The sequence below is a fragment of the Strongylocentrotus purpuratus genome, unplaced genomic scaffold (genome assembly GCF_000002235.5).
Source record: "Strongylocentrotus purpuratus isolate Spur 01 unplaced genomic scaffold, Spur_5.0 spur5_scaffold_3, whole genome shotgun sequence".
Lineage (NCBI taxonomy): Eukaryota > Metazoa > Echinodermata > Echinoidea > Camarodonta > Strongylocentrotidae > Strongylocentrotus > Strongylocentrotus purpuratus.
This window is the reverse complement of record NW_022145609.1, coordinates 35,145,885-35,163,739: the sequence shown is the minus strand read 5'-3', so window position 1 is coordinate 35,163,739 and position 17,855 is coordinate 35,145,885. Positions and strand designations below refer to the sequence as shown.

Sequence of the window (17,855 nt, the reverse complement as noted above, 5' to 3'; positions counted from 1 at the left end):
AGTGACATGAGTGGCCAAATGACTAAAAGAAGATAGATCTAAGTAAATCCAGGTCTATCATTTAGTTTTAAAATTGGTTTTCCAAAGAAGAATCGGCTGATAATTGTAGCCAATGTTCATGTTTAATAGCCTAGTGAAAAAATGTGAAAAAACTACTTCTTACATTCAACATTAGATGATAATGCCTTTTGGTATTAAAACGGGGGGGGGGGGGGGGGGGGGGGGGGGGGGGGTTCTAAGGTTAGTACATGTCTGTGTTTTGATATGATTGTAAATATTACAACCAGTATATACAGCATTGTAAAGAAGAGCCTTTGATCTCTGTACCATCTTGTTGATATAGGTTGTTTGAAGGAGCTAATGTGTCAATAAACCGCTATGAAGATAACGTCTTAACTCACATCCTCTTGATCCTATATTATTCCATCACCATTCTTGGTCTGTTTACACACAGTAAATAGTTTACAGACAAGCTGTAATTGATCCTCAAACATAACTGTACAGTTGATAATACTGCACAGTGTTTACACTGTCAGCTTGTCTCACATACATGGGAGCAGTGTGCATACACCTATGGTTATATTCAAGTGCAAGGTTTAATTTTTGCAGGAAACTTTGCTTTTTGAGAAGCATCATTAACTTAGATTTTGTAGTGCATGTTTTAGCATGGCATATTTCTCAGTATAAGTGATGTCATCTCTGGTTTATTTAAGCTTGTTTTCAGTTTTAAAAGGGCTCTTTTTGAGCTTTTCTGTGAGAATCTTACTGGTAAATCCTAGTGCAACATTCTTCTTGCTTTGCTAAATGCAAGTGTCCCTTGTAGAAAACAGAAGATAAAATTATGTTTTGTATTGAATTCCCCATGTAATTATTGTATGACTAATAAGTTACAAATCCCATTCTACCTCATGAACTTCTCTCTCCTATGTACATATATAATTGTTGATTCCTCTGTAGCTTCTTGTAACATTATGTACATAAAATCATTCTCTAGTGCTTAGAAGTCCATGTGACTGTTTTATCCTAAGGCAAGGAGGCCCTCTTGTGTTTAGAACCAGGCAGGTTATCAGGAAGCAGTTTGTAGCTTATTTCTTTAAAAGGCTATATTCATCTCATGTTTGCACTATTGTTGGTTTCACTATGCAATCCTATGCTACTCTTTTTATAGTAAAAATAATAATAATAATAATAATAGTGGGTTCTTGTATAGCTCTCTTGTCTGTCATTCCTTTTTTTTCAATGTTTACCCCTCTTCTTTCTTATACTCATATTGCATCATTTTCTCTTTTTGTTTTGGTTCTCATTTTTAATCTACCGTACTTAAAATGAAAACTCTTTCAACCCACTGCCATCAAATATAATTAGGTGCCCTTTTGATTACATTACCCGGTAATGAAGTTTCAGTTTCCATACAAACATGATGAATTTGAATAGGCGTTTCCTTGTTTAGCTGACTGTGGTCTAGAAGTTAACAAACAGAACCAGTTTCACCTAGCGAGATTCAAAAGAACTGTAGTGAAAAAGAACAGCTTTATTGTATTTATTCATTTATTCATTTATTCATTTATTAATGGTTTAAGACAAATAGTGATCAGCAGGTTATTATTGAATTGTTCACAATATACAAACACATTTCAAAAATACATACAATATAATATCACAAATGGTAAAGTTATACAAACACTATAAATGATAATTAGTGTACATATACCATTGTGCGTTAAATAATTTGATATCACAAAAATAGAACAAACATCATAAATCTAATAATAATAATTCTAGGGAAAGAAGTAATTGCATTTAGATCAGTTGTTATATATGGTAATGACAATATTGTTAATCCAATTATGGATGGTCACTAATTATATGAAGATTATTAATATGTTTGGAACCAGAAGGGTGTTAGCTCATATAATCTTAAGACCATCCTGGCTTTGAACAGACAAATGTATTTAAATTCGTTTTTTAAAATACCATATGACCTTCATCACCTTCTTAAGTCATTCTTTCTTACAGTAGTTTTGATGGGAACTACAAAATATTGTGCTATTATACAAGAAAGGTTCTACATTATTTAATATTCACCCTCCTGAACCTCAGAACACATGGCTACTCAAACATCAAAAGTATTATAAAAAACAACATTATAAAACATTATAAAAAACAACATGGCTGTGGTGGTTTATTGGATATCCCATTCACCAACCCATCATGAATGTGCATGCACATATGTTTACATAACCAGGAATATGCATATGATTTACAATAATTAAGATTCGTAACAACAGCATCTGTAGATGAAAAGTTGTTAAAAGTCAATCAATCTAACTGTTTTGTTTTCCTTTTCTTTTCTTTATTTCATATTTCTCTTTTTGGCTGCTTTCCATCGGATTCCATTCAATAGGTAAGTCAACATATATCAGAATTCTGTACCACAATTATTTGCCATGGTTGATATGCTATGCAGTTATGTTTTAAACCCATAAATATAATGTGCTGAGAGAGAGGCAGGGAGGGAAAGAAAGAAAGAGAGCAATACAGTGATTTAACAATCTGTAGCACCATCTAGCAACACCAGTGTCTAGTCCATTTCATGTGATGCATCTTGGGTAAAACGTTAACATTGTATCAGCTGCGACTTTGTTATATAACCTAGGAGATAAGGAGATTTAATCAGAGTTTTTGGCTGGGAAGGTTTGAATAACTTACCCTTGCTAAAAAATGTTGTGCTGATTCCAAAATTGTCAGTCTTAATGACCCTACTCACAATATTTGTTGTCATTTTGACCACTTTTTGGCCCAAACTGACCATTATGGCCACCTTTGGTCAGGGTAATTTTTCTGATCGTTATCATGGGCAAAGGAGATTTGATGGGCCCTGATGATAAAAAAAAGGTCAAATTCATCTCCATCAACAACAATATGGTCATTAATTTAGCCAAAAATGACCATTGGTATTGATTTCTGTCCAAACCAGGCTAAATTCTCAATCAGAATCAATTGATGGATGGGTTTCTTCATCCAAATTCAACATAAAATTGTGCTCTGATATCAGAACAGGCAATCTCATGGAATGAACTTACCCAGTTCGGACCACTTTGGTTATTTTTTATGGTGGCTAGTCTTTGCTGTGCATCACTGGTTGAAAGAAGGTGACCCAAGTTGAGAAATTAGCCTGTCCCGACTTGCCAGAGAAGGCGCTGTTCATTGTGAATCCATACTATGGAAGGAATGAGAGAAAGACAGAGAGAGCGCGCACATCAGGTATTGAGGAAGAGAGAGAGAGAGAGGGGGGGGGGGGAGAGAGAATTGATAAAAGGAGAAAAAGAAAGAGAAGCGGTAGATAGAATGGGCAAAGTGGAGGAGTACAAGAGAAAGACGGATAGAGAGAGAGAGAGAGAGTGCACATCAGGTATTGAGGAAGAGAGAGAGGGGGGAGGCAATAGAAGGAATTGATAGACAGAGAAAAAGAGAGAGAAGCGGTAGAGAGAACGGGCAGAGTGAAGTAGTGCAAGAGAGAGAGAGAGAGAGAGAGAGAGAGGTGGAAAGAGATGAGAGCGTTTATCAAAGAGCAATTGCCGCTGATGAGACTTTTAACTAGCATGCATAATCAATACCAAGGCTTTACATGACAGCTTTGGGGAAAGATGCCGCGAGCATTGAAACCACCCATCTCCGTACCCCAGAGCAACTAATGGGGCATTCTTGTATACAAGTCTTTTAAATGAAGCGAGTGAGCATGCAGACAAACATGTCTGAAGAGAGTCGCTGAACTATAGGACAGTGCGTGGCAATATCCCATACTTCAAACAGGAATCCAAAGGTTTTCATGTCTTCTAAACATTTTGCAAACATCTGAACATGCACCAGAAATTAGTTGACAATATCTAAAGGTCTCAAACATGTTTTTTTGTTTGTTAATGTATAAAGTGTTTATCTTCATAGATAAGGTGTGTTGTCGCCCATACTTAGATCAAATAGAGATGTTTTTTAAGAAACTTTATTAAGACTTCATGTAAGAATTATATCATTGGGCTATCAAGCTGTAGTGCATTTATCTACTTTGTAGTATCAAATGCAGCAAGTGAAGACCATACTGTATACGCTGTACACAAATCAGGCTAGGGACTTCCTGAAGCAGCAAGAGGTTTAAGGTACTTTCACCAAGATAAATACAACTTGATCACAGCAACCAAACAATGCTGACTGATTAAGCCCCTTCATGTTCTCCTCTGAATCTGAAATTGATAAACTAGCTTGTAAGGGAAGAGTTTGTATCGTGGTTGACAATGTACTCTGGACACTCACCAATCACTGTTTTGGTTGCCATGGTAATGAGATTATGCAAGGTACTTAATACAATCAATTCAATGCAATGAAAATTAGGATTCGCAAATCGTAATATTCAGATTTCCTTCTATACTGGCTTGATTATAGTTTCACTATGTCTAGTATTAATTCTAATCCACTCTCTAATTCTGTAATACTACTTGGAATTATATAAATGCTGCTGCTAATGTCATTCATTTCTTCTCCTATCATTTAATACTACTTCTATTTCTAATCCTTCTAATTTGTCTGTATCTATATTTTCTACTCGTGCTACATCATCGTTTTCTTTAAAATTTGCTTCTATATCTACTTCTACTACACCTACTTCTTCTAAATCTACTACTTCTACATCTACTACTTCTACATCTACTACTACTTTTACTTCTTCTTCTTGTACTAATACTACTTCTACATCTAATACTTCTGCTTCTACTACTACTTCTACATCAACTACTTCTACATCTAATACTTCTATATCTACTACTTCTACATCTACTACTTCTACATCTAATACTTCTATATCTACTACTTCTATATCTACTACTTCTACATCTAATACTTCTATATCTACTACTTCTACAGCTAATACTTCTATATCTACTACTTCTATATCTACTACTTCTACATCTACTACTTCTACATCTACTACTTCTACATCTACTACTTCTACATCTACTACTTCTACATCTACTACTTCTACATCTACTACTTCTACATCTACTACTTCTACATCTACTACTTCTACATCTACTACTTCTATATCTAATACTTCTATATCTACTACTTCTACATCTACTACTTCTACATCTAATACTTCTATATCTACTACTTCTACATCTAATACTTCTATATCTACTACTTCTATATCTACTACTTCTACATCTAATACTTCTACATCTACTACTTCTACATCTACTACTTCTACATCTACTACTTCTACATCTACTACTTCTACATCTACTACTTCTACATCTACTACTTCTATATCTAATACTTCTATATCTACTACTTCTACATCTACTACTTCTACATCTAATACTTCTTTATCTACTACTTCTACATCTAATACTTCTACATCTACTACTTCTACATCCAATACTACTTCTACATCTACTATTTCTATATCTACTACTTCTACATCCAATACTACTTCTACATCTACTATTTCTACATATACTACTTCTACATCTAATACTTCTATATCTACTACTTCTACATCTACTACTTCTACATCTACTACTTCTACATCTACTACTTCTACATCTACTACTTCTACATCTAATACTTCTACATCTACTACTTCTACATCCAATACTACTTCTACATCTACTACTTCTACATCTAATACTACTTCTACATCTAATACTTCTACATCTACTACTTCTACATCTACTACTTCTACATCTACTACTTCTGCTTCTACTACTACTTCTACGTCTACTACTTCTCCATCTAATACTACTACATCTACTACTTATACTTATACTACTACTTTTACTTCTACTACTACTTTTACTTCTTCTACTAATACTACTTCTACGTCTACTACTTCTATATCCACTACTTCTATATTGACTACTTCCAAATCTGCTTCTTCAAAATCTACTACTTCTACATCTACTACTTCTACATCTACTACTTCGACATCTACTACTTCTACATCTAATACTTCTACATCTACTACTTCTACATCTACTACTTCTACATCTACTACTTCTACATCTACTACTTCTATATTTACTACATCTACACCTACTGCTTTTACATCCACTATTTCTACTTATACTACCTCCTTTTAAACTACTTTTCCACTACTTTTAGTAATTCTACTACCTTTACTACTTCTAAAAATTCTCCATATATTACTTCTACATCTACTGATTTTACATCTACTACATGTTCATCATATTATTCTACATCCACTTTGCTTGTTCAACGTCCACTTTTTTAATTTACTACTTAATTGATTATTTAATTGTGTCTATTATTTTCAATTTTGTATCTTGCCTTGTTTTAGCCTCTCTTATTTTTCATACATTCTCTCAATCCGTCCTAATAAATTCTTCATGTCTTATTCTGTTTTTCTCAATGCCAGTTTTTTTTTAGACAAGTAAACAATGAGATTTTCAGATCAACAATCTGAGAACCTTGCGGAATTTCCACCATCTCCCCCGTCATCTTCTGATAGCAATTTCTCTTGGCTTGGGGTTGATGTAGTCACTGTTAATAGCAGTCTAGCTGGAGGCAATGCGTGCTGTTATCCAGTAATGGTCTCTCAAGAGCATTTGCATAAACACAACCAAAATATTCCGCCCCCTGCAAGGGGCTCCCTCGCCTGCCAGTGCAAGCACATTGATGTTTACTCTCTGGCTCTTCATGTCGTTGCAATGTCTCTCGTCTGAGTATTCCTCTTCACCTGCTTTTCATTGGTTCACACTTGAATAAAACACTGTTAGTAACATTGTTCTGGAGTGAGAATAAAATATTCCCCTTTACCTGCTTTGATATGCATTTACACTTGAGTGAAATGTTGTAAGAATGATGTTCTGGAGTGAGAATGTAGATCAAAGATTTGCATCCATATGTAGGGCTCTATAAGGAGAATGTTGTTTGGGGGTTTATCAAGAACAGTGCCTTCTTTTTAGGGGAAAGCTTTAGGGGATTTTTCATGGAACTGTTGTTAAAGTTCAACAACATCTCTTTGAAATATGTGTTAATTTACACATATTTCAGTGGGATGTAGGTGAAGTTGTTCTTATGATGGTTTTGTGAATTGATGTTCAGATTTTTGTGCTTTTTGTGAGGATAAAGTGCGATAAAGCTTAAGGTGTTTATCACTTTGGGCATATGAAAACAACTCTTTACATAGCACATAGAGGATTAAGTATTAATCATAATGCGCTAAATAAATCAAAAGTTATTATTATGATTATTATAGCTCAGAAGATTAGAGGATTTGTGTTGTCTGGTGAGAATAATTTTTATACAAGGCTCAGAAAATCTTGGTTAAAAATGCATGGCCAGGGGTAAATTTCTTCACATCAAGAAAATGTCACCTCCATTAGTAGTTGAGTACAGTTTTGATGAATGGTAATTTATATACAGTGCAATAATATCCTTTCTATAAAGATGGAATTCTGATTCCATTTACATTTAGTTGACATCACTTTTGTTATCCATTAAGAAAATGTTGTGTAATTGCTGATTTAGAATTTAAATATATTTAAAACCTTGTCATAACATCTTTCAAGTTTTGTTCTTGTAAAGTAAAGAAGAGCTTTATCACCTCGTTAACCTCTTAACATGAAGTGTGATTCACAACTGACTTGACCATCTCAACCCCTCCCCTCCCCCTCACCAAAATACACTACTTTAAACCCCTCTTACCACGTACTGTAGGTGTACTAAATTAAGGTGAAGCAGCTGTTCATTATATGACTATTATTTTTTGACCTAATATCAGCTTAGAAAGGAACGTAATTAGAGTTGGCATAAACATGTCTTTTCCCACTCCTACCTGACATCCAATAGCTAGTAACAGCTTTCGTTTTTATCTTTAATAGACCACATGGATAGGGCAAGTGTGGTGATGATGTGTGTGGAGGGGATGGGGAAGGGAGATGATGTTGCTGTGGGGTGAGTGGGGAGGGTGGGAAGGGGAGGGGGGAAGGGGAGGGGGGAAGGGGAGGGGAAATGAGTTGGAAATACTGTGGGAACAGGGGAAGGAATGGCAAAGAAAAGAAACCATTACAATCTTCCAACCCTCCCCCACTCTTCATCCCCACACCGCCGGGCCCCCTCCCCACCCCTATATACGCTCACAATATTCACCAATCCATGGCATGCAAGAAGTGTGAGGAATTATTGCTTCTTTTCAGGACAAGGATATGATTAGCATTAAACTATGAAAGCACCTACTCTAACACATCCTTGCACTGGCAGTCATCCTGTCAGTTAGATTGTGACCTGTGCATGGCGTCCATCCGGCTATGACATGACCAGGTACCCCCTTGACATGTCTAATTTAGGTGATGACTCTGTTTAAACCAACACAAACATGCGCACAGTATCCGTTTGCAATTCAGCCTGTCATGTCGTATGAATAGAGGAGTTCTTGAGCCAGCCAGATGAAATAAATGACTTTCCTCTCAAATTATTTGCGAAATAAGAGATGAAATGAAATGAGATGAATGGTTTAACATTGTATAGGATTAATGTATAAATAATAAGAGGAAACATTAATTATTGGTCAATATGATTTATGCATATGATCTCAAAATGTGATTGTTTGTTCTCAATTTTTTAATTTTTTTCCTTGTCACCTAATTCTTCGTCCATCATAAATCACTCTTCTTCTTTGTTATATTGTTTGATACTACAATTCTTTTGTTGTTGGCCTAAATATATATATATTTTTTTTTTTTTTTATTGTTGTTGAACACTACAACTTTTTTTAACCTGCTCTACTTTATTGATCAAACTTCAATGCAGAATTGATCAATCCATTTGTCTTGTTAAGTTAATGATGTGAAATGTCTATTCGTAAACATAAACAAATCTTTACTCCAGACGTTGAAAAGATTACAATCAAGTCTGAATGGACAAGGGGAAACTTAAAGGGGGTGTAGCATGGCAAATACTGGTTTACGCCATCTATTACTTCTTTTGGACAACTGCATGTAAATGAATGGATTTCATTAACGGTCAGCACGCGCTAGCGTTCGCGAAACAGACCAAAGTTTTGCGTTTGTTGCATGCACGTGAATACTGCGGTGGCTTCATCCATAGTTGTATTATACCTGATTAGCCCAGAGTCAGGCCACGGGAAAGACATGTAGTCTGGTCATGCTAAACCCCTTTTAAGAAGCTGTCATGCTCATGAACACATGATGTATGATGAGTCCCTTCATCAGGAAATCATGCAAATTAGACCACAGGAAGTGGTTTGTGAGGTCAAGAGTTTGTAGGTCACTTCAGTCAGAGTAAAAGGAGAAATAGCGGAAGGTCATGAACCTGAGATTATAAAAAAGTTACTCATCAAATTGCACCATTTCTTACTTTGTATGCTGAACTTCTTAACTCTCTTAACACAATGCCATTTTCATTAGTCATTGTTGTGTATTCCAAAGTCATGAATGGACTAACCCATGTTCCTCAAAAGAGAAAAAGCCAATTTTATTAGATTAAAAATGTAAAAAATGGATTTGTATAAAAATAAAAGAACTTTTATGATATTGGAAATGATTTGATAGAAGAGAAACGGTTGGGTACTAGAAAGTTTTCCTGATGCATTGGAAAACAAGTAATTGTGTCAAATCTACTAGGTCAGGTATATTGCAAAGGTAACCAAATGTGTTTGTAATGTTTTTCTATTCCGTTTAGGTGATGTGTTTTGGACATGAATTAATCCATCAATTGGTGAACTGATACATTCTGATATGGTAGCATACCATAGAATTTAATACTATTTAGGGTTGTACAAGTTGTCAGACACAAGTGCTTCCAAGCAATCAATTTCATATAGCTTTTCCAATACATGACCACAATTAAACAGTGTTGCTGGGTCATATACATTTCAGTAGAGTCTGTGAATTTAGGACTGGTTTGTTACTTGAAAGAGAAGCAATGAAGCATAAGAGATAGAGATTAAGAGGAATAATTCATGGCCCTTGGAGATGAATTTTGCATGATATTGTCTTGCTGAGGTACTTGAAACTGGCCTACTTCACTCTAGTGCCGCTAGGTAGGAATACGAGCTGAAGAAGGTCTACTACTACTCTCTCTCTCTCTCTCTCTCTCTCTCTCTCTCTCTGTGAGTGCATGTGTATCTGTGTGCACATGCATTTTGTGTCCCTTTCTCACTCACTCTCTCCCTCTCAGGGACGAGATTCCTCTGCCGATCGGCCGATTTTGAGATTCTACACAGGGGGGGGGGGGGGGGGGGGGGGATACAGAACTTTAAACATTTGAAATTTAAATAAAACAAAAATGCAAGGAGAATGTGTCCAATTACGCAAATATATTCTTAACTGCGGAAGGGGAGCACAGCCCCCTAAACCACCACTAGGGGCATTGCCCCCCATTTAATCTTCCTCCTTTTGGGGAATTTCTCTGTCTCATCCCTACTCTCTCTCTCTCTCTCTCTCTCTCACTTCACTCTTGCTCTTTCTATTTTCCCTCTTTCTCTCTCCCCCTCTCGTATCTGTTTCTATTTCTCTCTCTCTCTCTCTCTCTCTCTCTCTCTCTCTCTCTCTCTCTCTCTCTCTCTCTCTTTCTCTGGATGACAATCAATCTAGTTCATATGAGAATTCATGTCCTGTACTACTCACCCTCAAGGGTACTAGGGTGGATGCCTGAGATATTGCCTCCATGGATGAAAAAAATGCACTCCACCAAATCAAAACCATTTTGTCCCCCTAATGCAAATGAATATGATTTCCTAAATCAGATTACATAATACATCTATTATAAGTTCATAGATGGTTGTAGCATTATGCTGCACTCAGAAAGATTTGAACCATTATCTGGAAGTGGTTACATGGCTCATGTTAGAATGAGAGAACCCAGTAGTCTACGAGTTAAGAATGTTTGAGTTCTGATCAGTTTAACAACACACCAAGGAGAATTTACCTCCCTTGCAATATGTTTATCATCCTAGGAAATAGCCTATGTATATATTAGAAACAACCATCCATGAGATGACTTTTGTATAAACAAATAATCCAATATAGAAATTAGAGGAAGTGGTCAAAATAGAATCATTTGTAAGTCAATTGAAACTATCTTCCCATTTTAAGGTCATTTCAAATTTATGTTCCTTTGTATTTGTCTAGTGAACTTTTGGTTTCCCTAATACCCAAATGGCGTTGATTTTGTATATACTATTTTTGCATACATGCTTCTCATTGTGAATTGCTTCCTGGTTTCTTAAAGTACCATGTTATGTCTGCCATTTCACCCCAAACTGTGAAGTACCCTTTTGTGTTGTTAGTGTGTGATATCTTGGTCACCATCACTCATTCACCCAAGGGGTGGACGCTTTCTCCATCCTGCGGGACATGTTTTCCTCTGACAAGTAGGCGCCTTTGAGAAGCGGAGACCCTTAACAAGATAGGAGCCGTAAAAGTCAAACATTTCCTGCCGCCAATTATTCAGGGGACGATGTGCATACTCCTGTGTCTAACAATAGGGGGGTGCCCCCCTTCAATTTTGAGTTTCCGTGTGAAGTATTGAAAGCTGACAACATAGCCCCACTTGCCGTTGATGGAAAATGGCAAGCTGTCGGTTTGACCCAAGAAAGGTCGGTATAGAGAACTAATCACCTTCTGGCATTCAATGGTTATTACTCTGATGTATTTCAAGTTTGTGCTTACTGAAGAATTAGGCAGCGGGTGTGCATTACTATCCAACCCAGACTGATTGGCTAAATTAGAAATTGAGAATAGCTCTCAGCTAGGCACCCACCGTGATGGACGGACCAAGCAATGAGCAGGCCAGCTAGCCGCATTCTTAATATACATTTTTGCTGGTAACGTGGTAAAAGCAGGAAGTAATAGTGTGTTTAGCTTGCATAGAGGCTGTTCTTATTATGAATATGACACAGTGATTAAGGCGTCGTGGAGCCAATGCCAGTGGAACTTGCTGTAATGATAGGAGTCGCCTCGTATATTTACAACAACATCGTTTGGCGTTCAATTTGGATATTTATTGGTTGTGACGCTTGCTATATTTTGGATAAACTGAGCTGTAATGTACAATGCATTATGTTATAGTGTTGACTCATTGTGGAATAGTGCTGATGTAGCTGAACTATGTGAGACACAAATTATGAGCATGTATATAACACCACAGAGGGTTACCAATAACCTCAATTTTTAAAATGCATATTTATTCTTTCTGTGCAGATTCAGGCCTTATCCAATTATTTTACACATGAGCAACTCTATTGTGAGGTACGGTATGTCGTATTTCAGGCTTCTTTTGTATATTCAGTCATGCAAGGAATTCTTTTGTTGACTGCAGCGCTCCTTGTGAACAACCTTGACTGGAAATCGACACACATAAAAATAGGTCACATCTTTACATTTGGTATGAACTGTGAGTCATTTAAAGTGTACTCATTATAGAAGTCCCACTTGGACACACTCAGCTGTCATAATCTTCCCACTCTAAAAAGACTAACTCCAAACAAGGTGTCCCACTCTATTCCTAGCTGATTCACACCTCCAAATCTAGTGCAAGAGGTGAGACGGGCTTGGAATCCTTTGGCAGTAGCCCGTCACTGGTGATCAGATGGAGGGGACCAGAATGGACACTGACAAGTCTTAGCCCTTCGAAAACCCTCTCACCGTAAACACTGCCTGATAGCAAGCCCCTTGTGATTACTCAGAGTAAACGAGCCATTTAGACAAATCTACCCTGCTTTTTTTTGTTAACCGTCCTGGCGCTCATCTTTCATCGTGTCGGGCATCATCAAGCACCTCAGACTGGCGAGCTAGCTAGGAGGGGCGACGGAATAGATCATTGGCTCAATGCCTTTTAGCCAGGAAGGAAGACCATGCTGATGTTTTGAATGCATTGCCGGTCGGGTGCACATCTGAAAAACTGCTTTTCTCCACCTGCGTCATTTTAACGTCATAGTTAAAGGTGCTATTGAAGTCAAGCCTGAATGTGAGCAATTCAGCGGTTCACGTTCTACACCCGCCATCCTCATAACCCAATTCATTCTCTAGCCGACATACCAGCAAAGGTAGACAGGCACTGAAATAGTGGTTTTACCTTACTTTGCTCCCTTCAGACTGAGATAAGCTGCAAGTGCGAAGTGCAGTGTCGTATTTACATCACTATACCATCTTCTCAAATTATATATAGATAATAGGAGAAAGGGGCTGAGCTTTGTGTCAATGGGGAAAGGAATACTCTTTACACAGCAATGTTAGACATTGGATAAGTCAATTTGGAAGTTCTGTGACGCAAGTGAAAACTTTGATTGCGAGATTCAATGAAGAGGGTTTTGCGATAACCTTTTTAAAACATCATTGGAGACAGCTGTTTATCTACACTCTCCCAAATCAGGTTTTTAATGATGTAGATGAGCTGATTGTGCTTGTTATAAAAAAGCTGAAATACTCTTGTGCAAGATTTAATTGCTGCATCGCCACCGGGGATATAACATCAGGAGACGATTGCCTTTAGGATGAAGAGCAGTCTGTGCAATCAAGTGCTTAGCTCGTAAATCTCCATTTGTAGGTGATGGGATACAAAGTTGGATAGAGATTACACACTGTACAAAATTGGATTAGAGGGGTATTGGAAATTTTAATTGAAGCCCATTTGTGCTACAGAAACCTAAATAGATGATTAACATAATAAATGTCTGTGTGAGATTCACTTTATTTCAACCTGATTTTGATCGGTACTAACAAGCTCAGGTTCTTCATTGTACATCAATTTGCCTAGGTACCAAATAATTTTTGCAGAAATTTGTTGGCAGTTGAGCAGCAATTTATCGAGAGCATGCATTATTATATTGGCAGTTATTAGAATTGCTGTGTCTCATTGTTTATGGTCAAAGCAACAGTGGGATGTATCTTGAAGGGAATTTCTAAATGTGAGCTAACAATTTGGAAAGTGCATTTTCTTGCTGATAGCCTTAAGTTTCCAAGTGCAAAAGGCTCAGGATAATCTCATACATCTTCATAGCTATGACATCACCAATACCTATCAGTGATCGAAAGGAGTCCAGCAGTACTATGGACGTGCTTCAGGAGGACGAAGAAGAGTTGCCCGATGATTTTCATCCGGGGCACCGTTACCATGGGCCCCCGCCCAGGTCCAGTTCGGACTCGGTCAGTGCCGCGCTTCAGTTTCGTCGGCACTCCTATGCAAGCTTCCTAGTGACACAAGCAAGCAAGAAACGGTAGGTTTGGTTGACTTCTAGATGTTTTGTATTTTCAGTACTTCTGATGAGCAAAAAAGAAAGGGATGCCATGATGTTTGTATCAAGATGCTCAGTGGAAAAGGGCACTTTGATTAAAAACTTTTCGTTGATTAAAAAATTCATATGGAGCTGAATTTACTAAGGCTGTGAAGGGTAGTCGAATGCTCGAGTACCCTCACGGTTGACAACTACTCGGGTACGATTTCTCGTACCCGAATATTCGGCCGCAAATTTTTTATTTATTTATTTATTTTTTATTTATTTTTTTTATTTTTTTTAAATGTCCAGGCCGACGCTTACCCGTGCCTGGGTGAGCGGCGGCCGCTGGCATGGTGCCGTCGGTAAAAATGTTCCCCAACTCAAGCACTGTCAAACTCACCACTCAGAAACTGGGACCAAATGTCTGGATTTCTGCTTGGACTTGGAGGAAAATGGATTATTCTGCCATCCTTGGTTTTTAAAACAGCATCGTTCACTGTTATTATTATTATTAAATCGGCGCCTTCAACTGCAACTCAAAGTAAAATTGCATGCGTTTTCGGCGACAGAACTGGGATACTGCTCCAGTGGTATGTATGGTGGTGGCAAAAAAAAATTTAAAAAAAAATTTAAAAAAATAAATAAATAAATAAATAAATAAATAAATTTTAAAAAAATTTAAAAAAACATGGCGTCCGAATACTCGAGTATTCGCTTGTAAACATAGGAGTGTACTCGGGTACCTCATTACACTGTTGTGCACAGCCTTAGAATTTACACTGCAACCAAAAATGTTGATTTTTCTCACATTCCAGTGTTTGGCCGGTAGTTGCATAGCAACATCTGGCAAACACACCCAAAAAATTGAAATAAAAAACCCACATCTGGAGTGAAGTTGTTTTAAATGCCTGCTGAAGTTTCACCAATTTTTTGCAGTGTATATAAAAGCAAAGTTTGGTAAGTTACCTGCTTGTGCTCGCATGACTCTCCTCGCTTCTGCGCATGCAGGGCACCGAAAACAACAGTATGAGCAAACAGTTGTTCATGGGTTTCTCCAGTAGTGTAAATGGGAGTTTTAAAAAAATGCTCTTTAGGATGAAAGAGCAGTCTGTGGAATCAAGTGCTTAGCTCGTAAATCTCCATTTGTAGGTGATGGGATACAATGTATGATTATTGCTCTAAGCTCCATATCCTGCATTAAAGAGAAGGTTGAGTTCTGGTCAAGCGATTGTATTGTGAAAGAAACATTGTGGAATCGATCAGAAAAAATTGATCATCTAGCATATATTTATGTGTATTGCAAGGGTTCTGGAATCATCAAAATGCCAAGAAATTTGGCCCAGTCTTGGTAAAGTTACAAGCACTGTACACAGAAAGATGTATATGGGACTAAACGAACACATGGCGAAAAAATCTGTCCCAATTTTTATGATGTTACATGCCATATTTAGAATAATAAGGCATTTGAAGAGCCATGCTTTCAGGGAAGATGTTTCATCTGATGTTCTTCCACACTTGCATAATATAATGATAAGGGCAATTCCACGGTAACGGAAGGACACTCAGACAAGATTTTTGAACTTCAGGTTCATACTAAAAGAACTGTTTTATTAGTATAAGATGTGAAACAGTACAGATATAATACCTATATAAGTGCCTTTAATTCTCCCCCAAAAAATTGTCATTATAGTTAAGTAGTTTAAGAATGTGCATATTAATTATCTCGGTAACGGAAGGACATAAAAATGGACATGGTTTTTCCAGTTAATTAGTGTTTATCCAAACTTTGTGAAGTTGATGAAGCTTTCCACTTGACTGAAACACATTTTGTTCCCCATAGTTTAATACATACTAATAAAACATTTCTTTTAGTATGAACCTGAAGTTCAAAAATCTTGTCTGAGTGTCCTTCTGTTACCGTGGAATTGCCCATAACGCTCACAAATTATTTTTCACCTCTTCCCAGAACTCAACCTTCTCTTTAACCAAAGTCATAACTTCAAGCCTGGACAAAACACGATACCCAACCCTAACACTAACCTTTAACTAACCTTAAACCCTAATTGCAATCCTAAGTCTAGCTCAATACCTTTATTAATGAATATAGCCTGGAGGAGTTGTCACCAGAGGCAAATGTTGCATCATTAGCAGACCTGATAGGACAGTAAGAGTAATTAGCAATACAATCTAAATGATGGAAGCAAACAACTTTCTTGGATCACACTTTCTTGGAACTCCCTTATCATTGGTATGTAGTTTATTACTGCCTTCACCAAGTACATCAACGGGATATTGTTCTATTAATGTTTCTGGAATTCACATAACAGGCTCATGGTTATTTAATATACATTTATTGATTTTATTCTATGAAGTGGTTACAGGCCCAAGTATTTTAAAGTACTCCATTCCTCCTTAGCTTACGGCGGTTGTCATTGATATTTGTTTTGACATTATGATAATTACTCAGTTTAGGATAGGATTACAATTTGATACTTGTCTGTCTCTGGCCTTCCTGACCCATCCTGCTCCTGTTGTCTCTTTGATTCTGTCTGTTTATTTGTCAGTCTCCCCCTTTCTCTCTCTGTCCCCCTCCATCTCCTCTTTTGCTCTCTACCAGTGTATTTCTAAAGAATAGAATAATGCCCTCTTAAATGTGAGCTTTTCGTTATTGAACCAACGGACAATCAGAGCCTTGTAAAAAATATGTAAACCCCACATTTTGATGTTGAGTGACAGCACAATTTGGCTTGCATATTTCATCAAGCAGCACTACCATGCAATATGAATTCACTCTTAAGTTACCAAAGATATATTGTGAAGAGCTCTTTGCAGTCATTTTCAACCAGGTGTAGGATACTCCTGTATTTCTTACTTCATTTCTTTTTAAAAATCTGCTATTATATACATGATAGGCAGTGGCAGACACAATTTTCCCGATCGATCTTGATTTACCTAGATAATAGCTAAATAGATATTTTCCTTACGTAGGTGACAGACAGCTGCCAGGAAAAAATTTCATGCGAACAATCCAGTGAAATGTCTAGATCAGGGAGATTTTTCCTGGGATTTTTCGCTGGAAAATTGATGACAGACAGCGAATTATCTAGATAGCTATTTTCTAGATAATTGGCCTCTGTTTAACACTGCCTTATTTTTGAAATACCATAATTTATTATAAATTCTCAATGGAGAGAGAGATGATTTCATGTAACATACAAGCTATATCAATCATCATACTTCATGCTCAAAGCCAGAATGATGTTACCCTCTACTTGAGTATCTTAGCATTGCATTAATGCCTTTCTTCTTCTGAACAAAAAAGGACATGATTATGCATGATACATTATATAGATCTAGCAAACACTTGTAATACATATATACCAGCAAAAATGACGTGGATTTTATTTACTTAACCGCACAAAATGTTCGCATATTATAAAGTTATATCTCCATATTAAAATATATGGTTTTGTATTGTTGTGGGTAGTAATGCATTTAATTTGATTACCTTATATCATCAAAACATATAAAATTATAGTGATTGCATAGTTAGACTATTAAGGATGTTCTTGCTATTTTGGGTATGGGTATTATAACAGGTACT

General features: G+C 36.9%; 1 protein-coding gene across 1 annotated transcript; it reads left to right on the top strand.

The window, feature by feature from the left end:
• Window positions 1-4,766: 4,766 nt before the first annotated feature.
• LOC115928571 (bypass of stop codon protein 1-like) lies at window positions 4,767-5,663 on the top strand (the record flags this gene model as incomplete). Its single annotated transcript, XM_030995907.1, has 2 exons — window positions 4,767-4,913; window positions 5,607-5,663. Coding segments are annotated over 2 exons (204 nt in total), but the record flags the coding sequence as incomplete, so codon positions are not given.
• Between the last annotated feature and the right edge of the window lie 12,192 nt (window positions 5,664-17,855).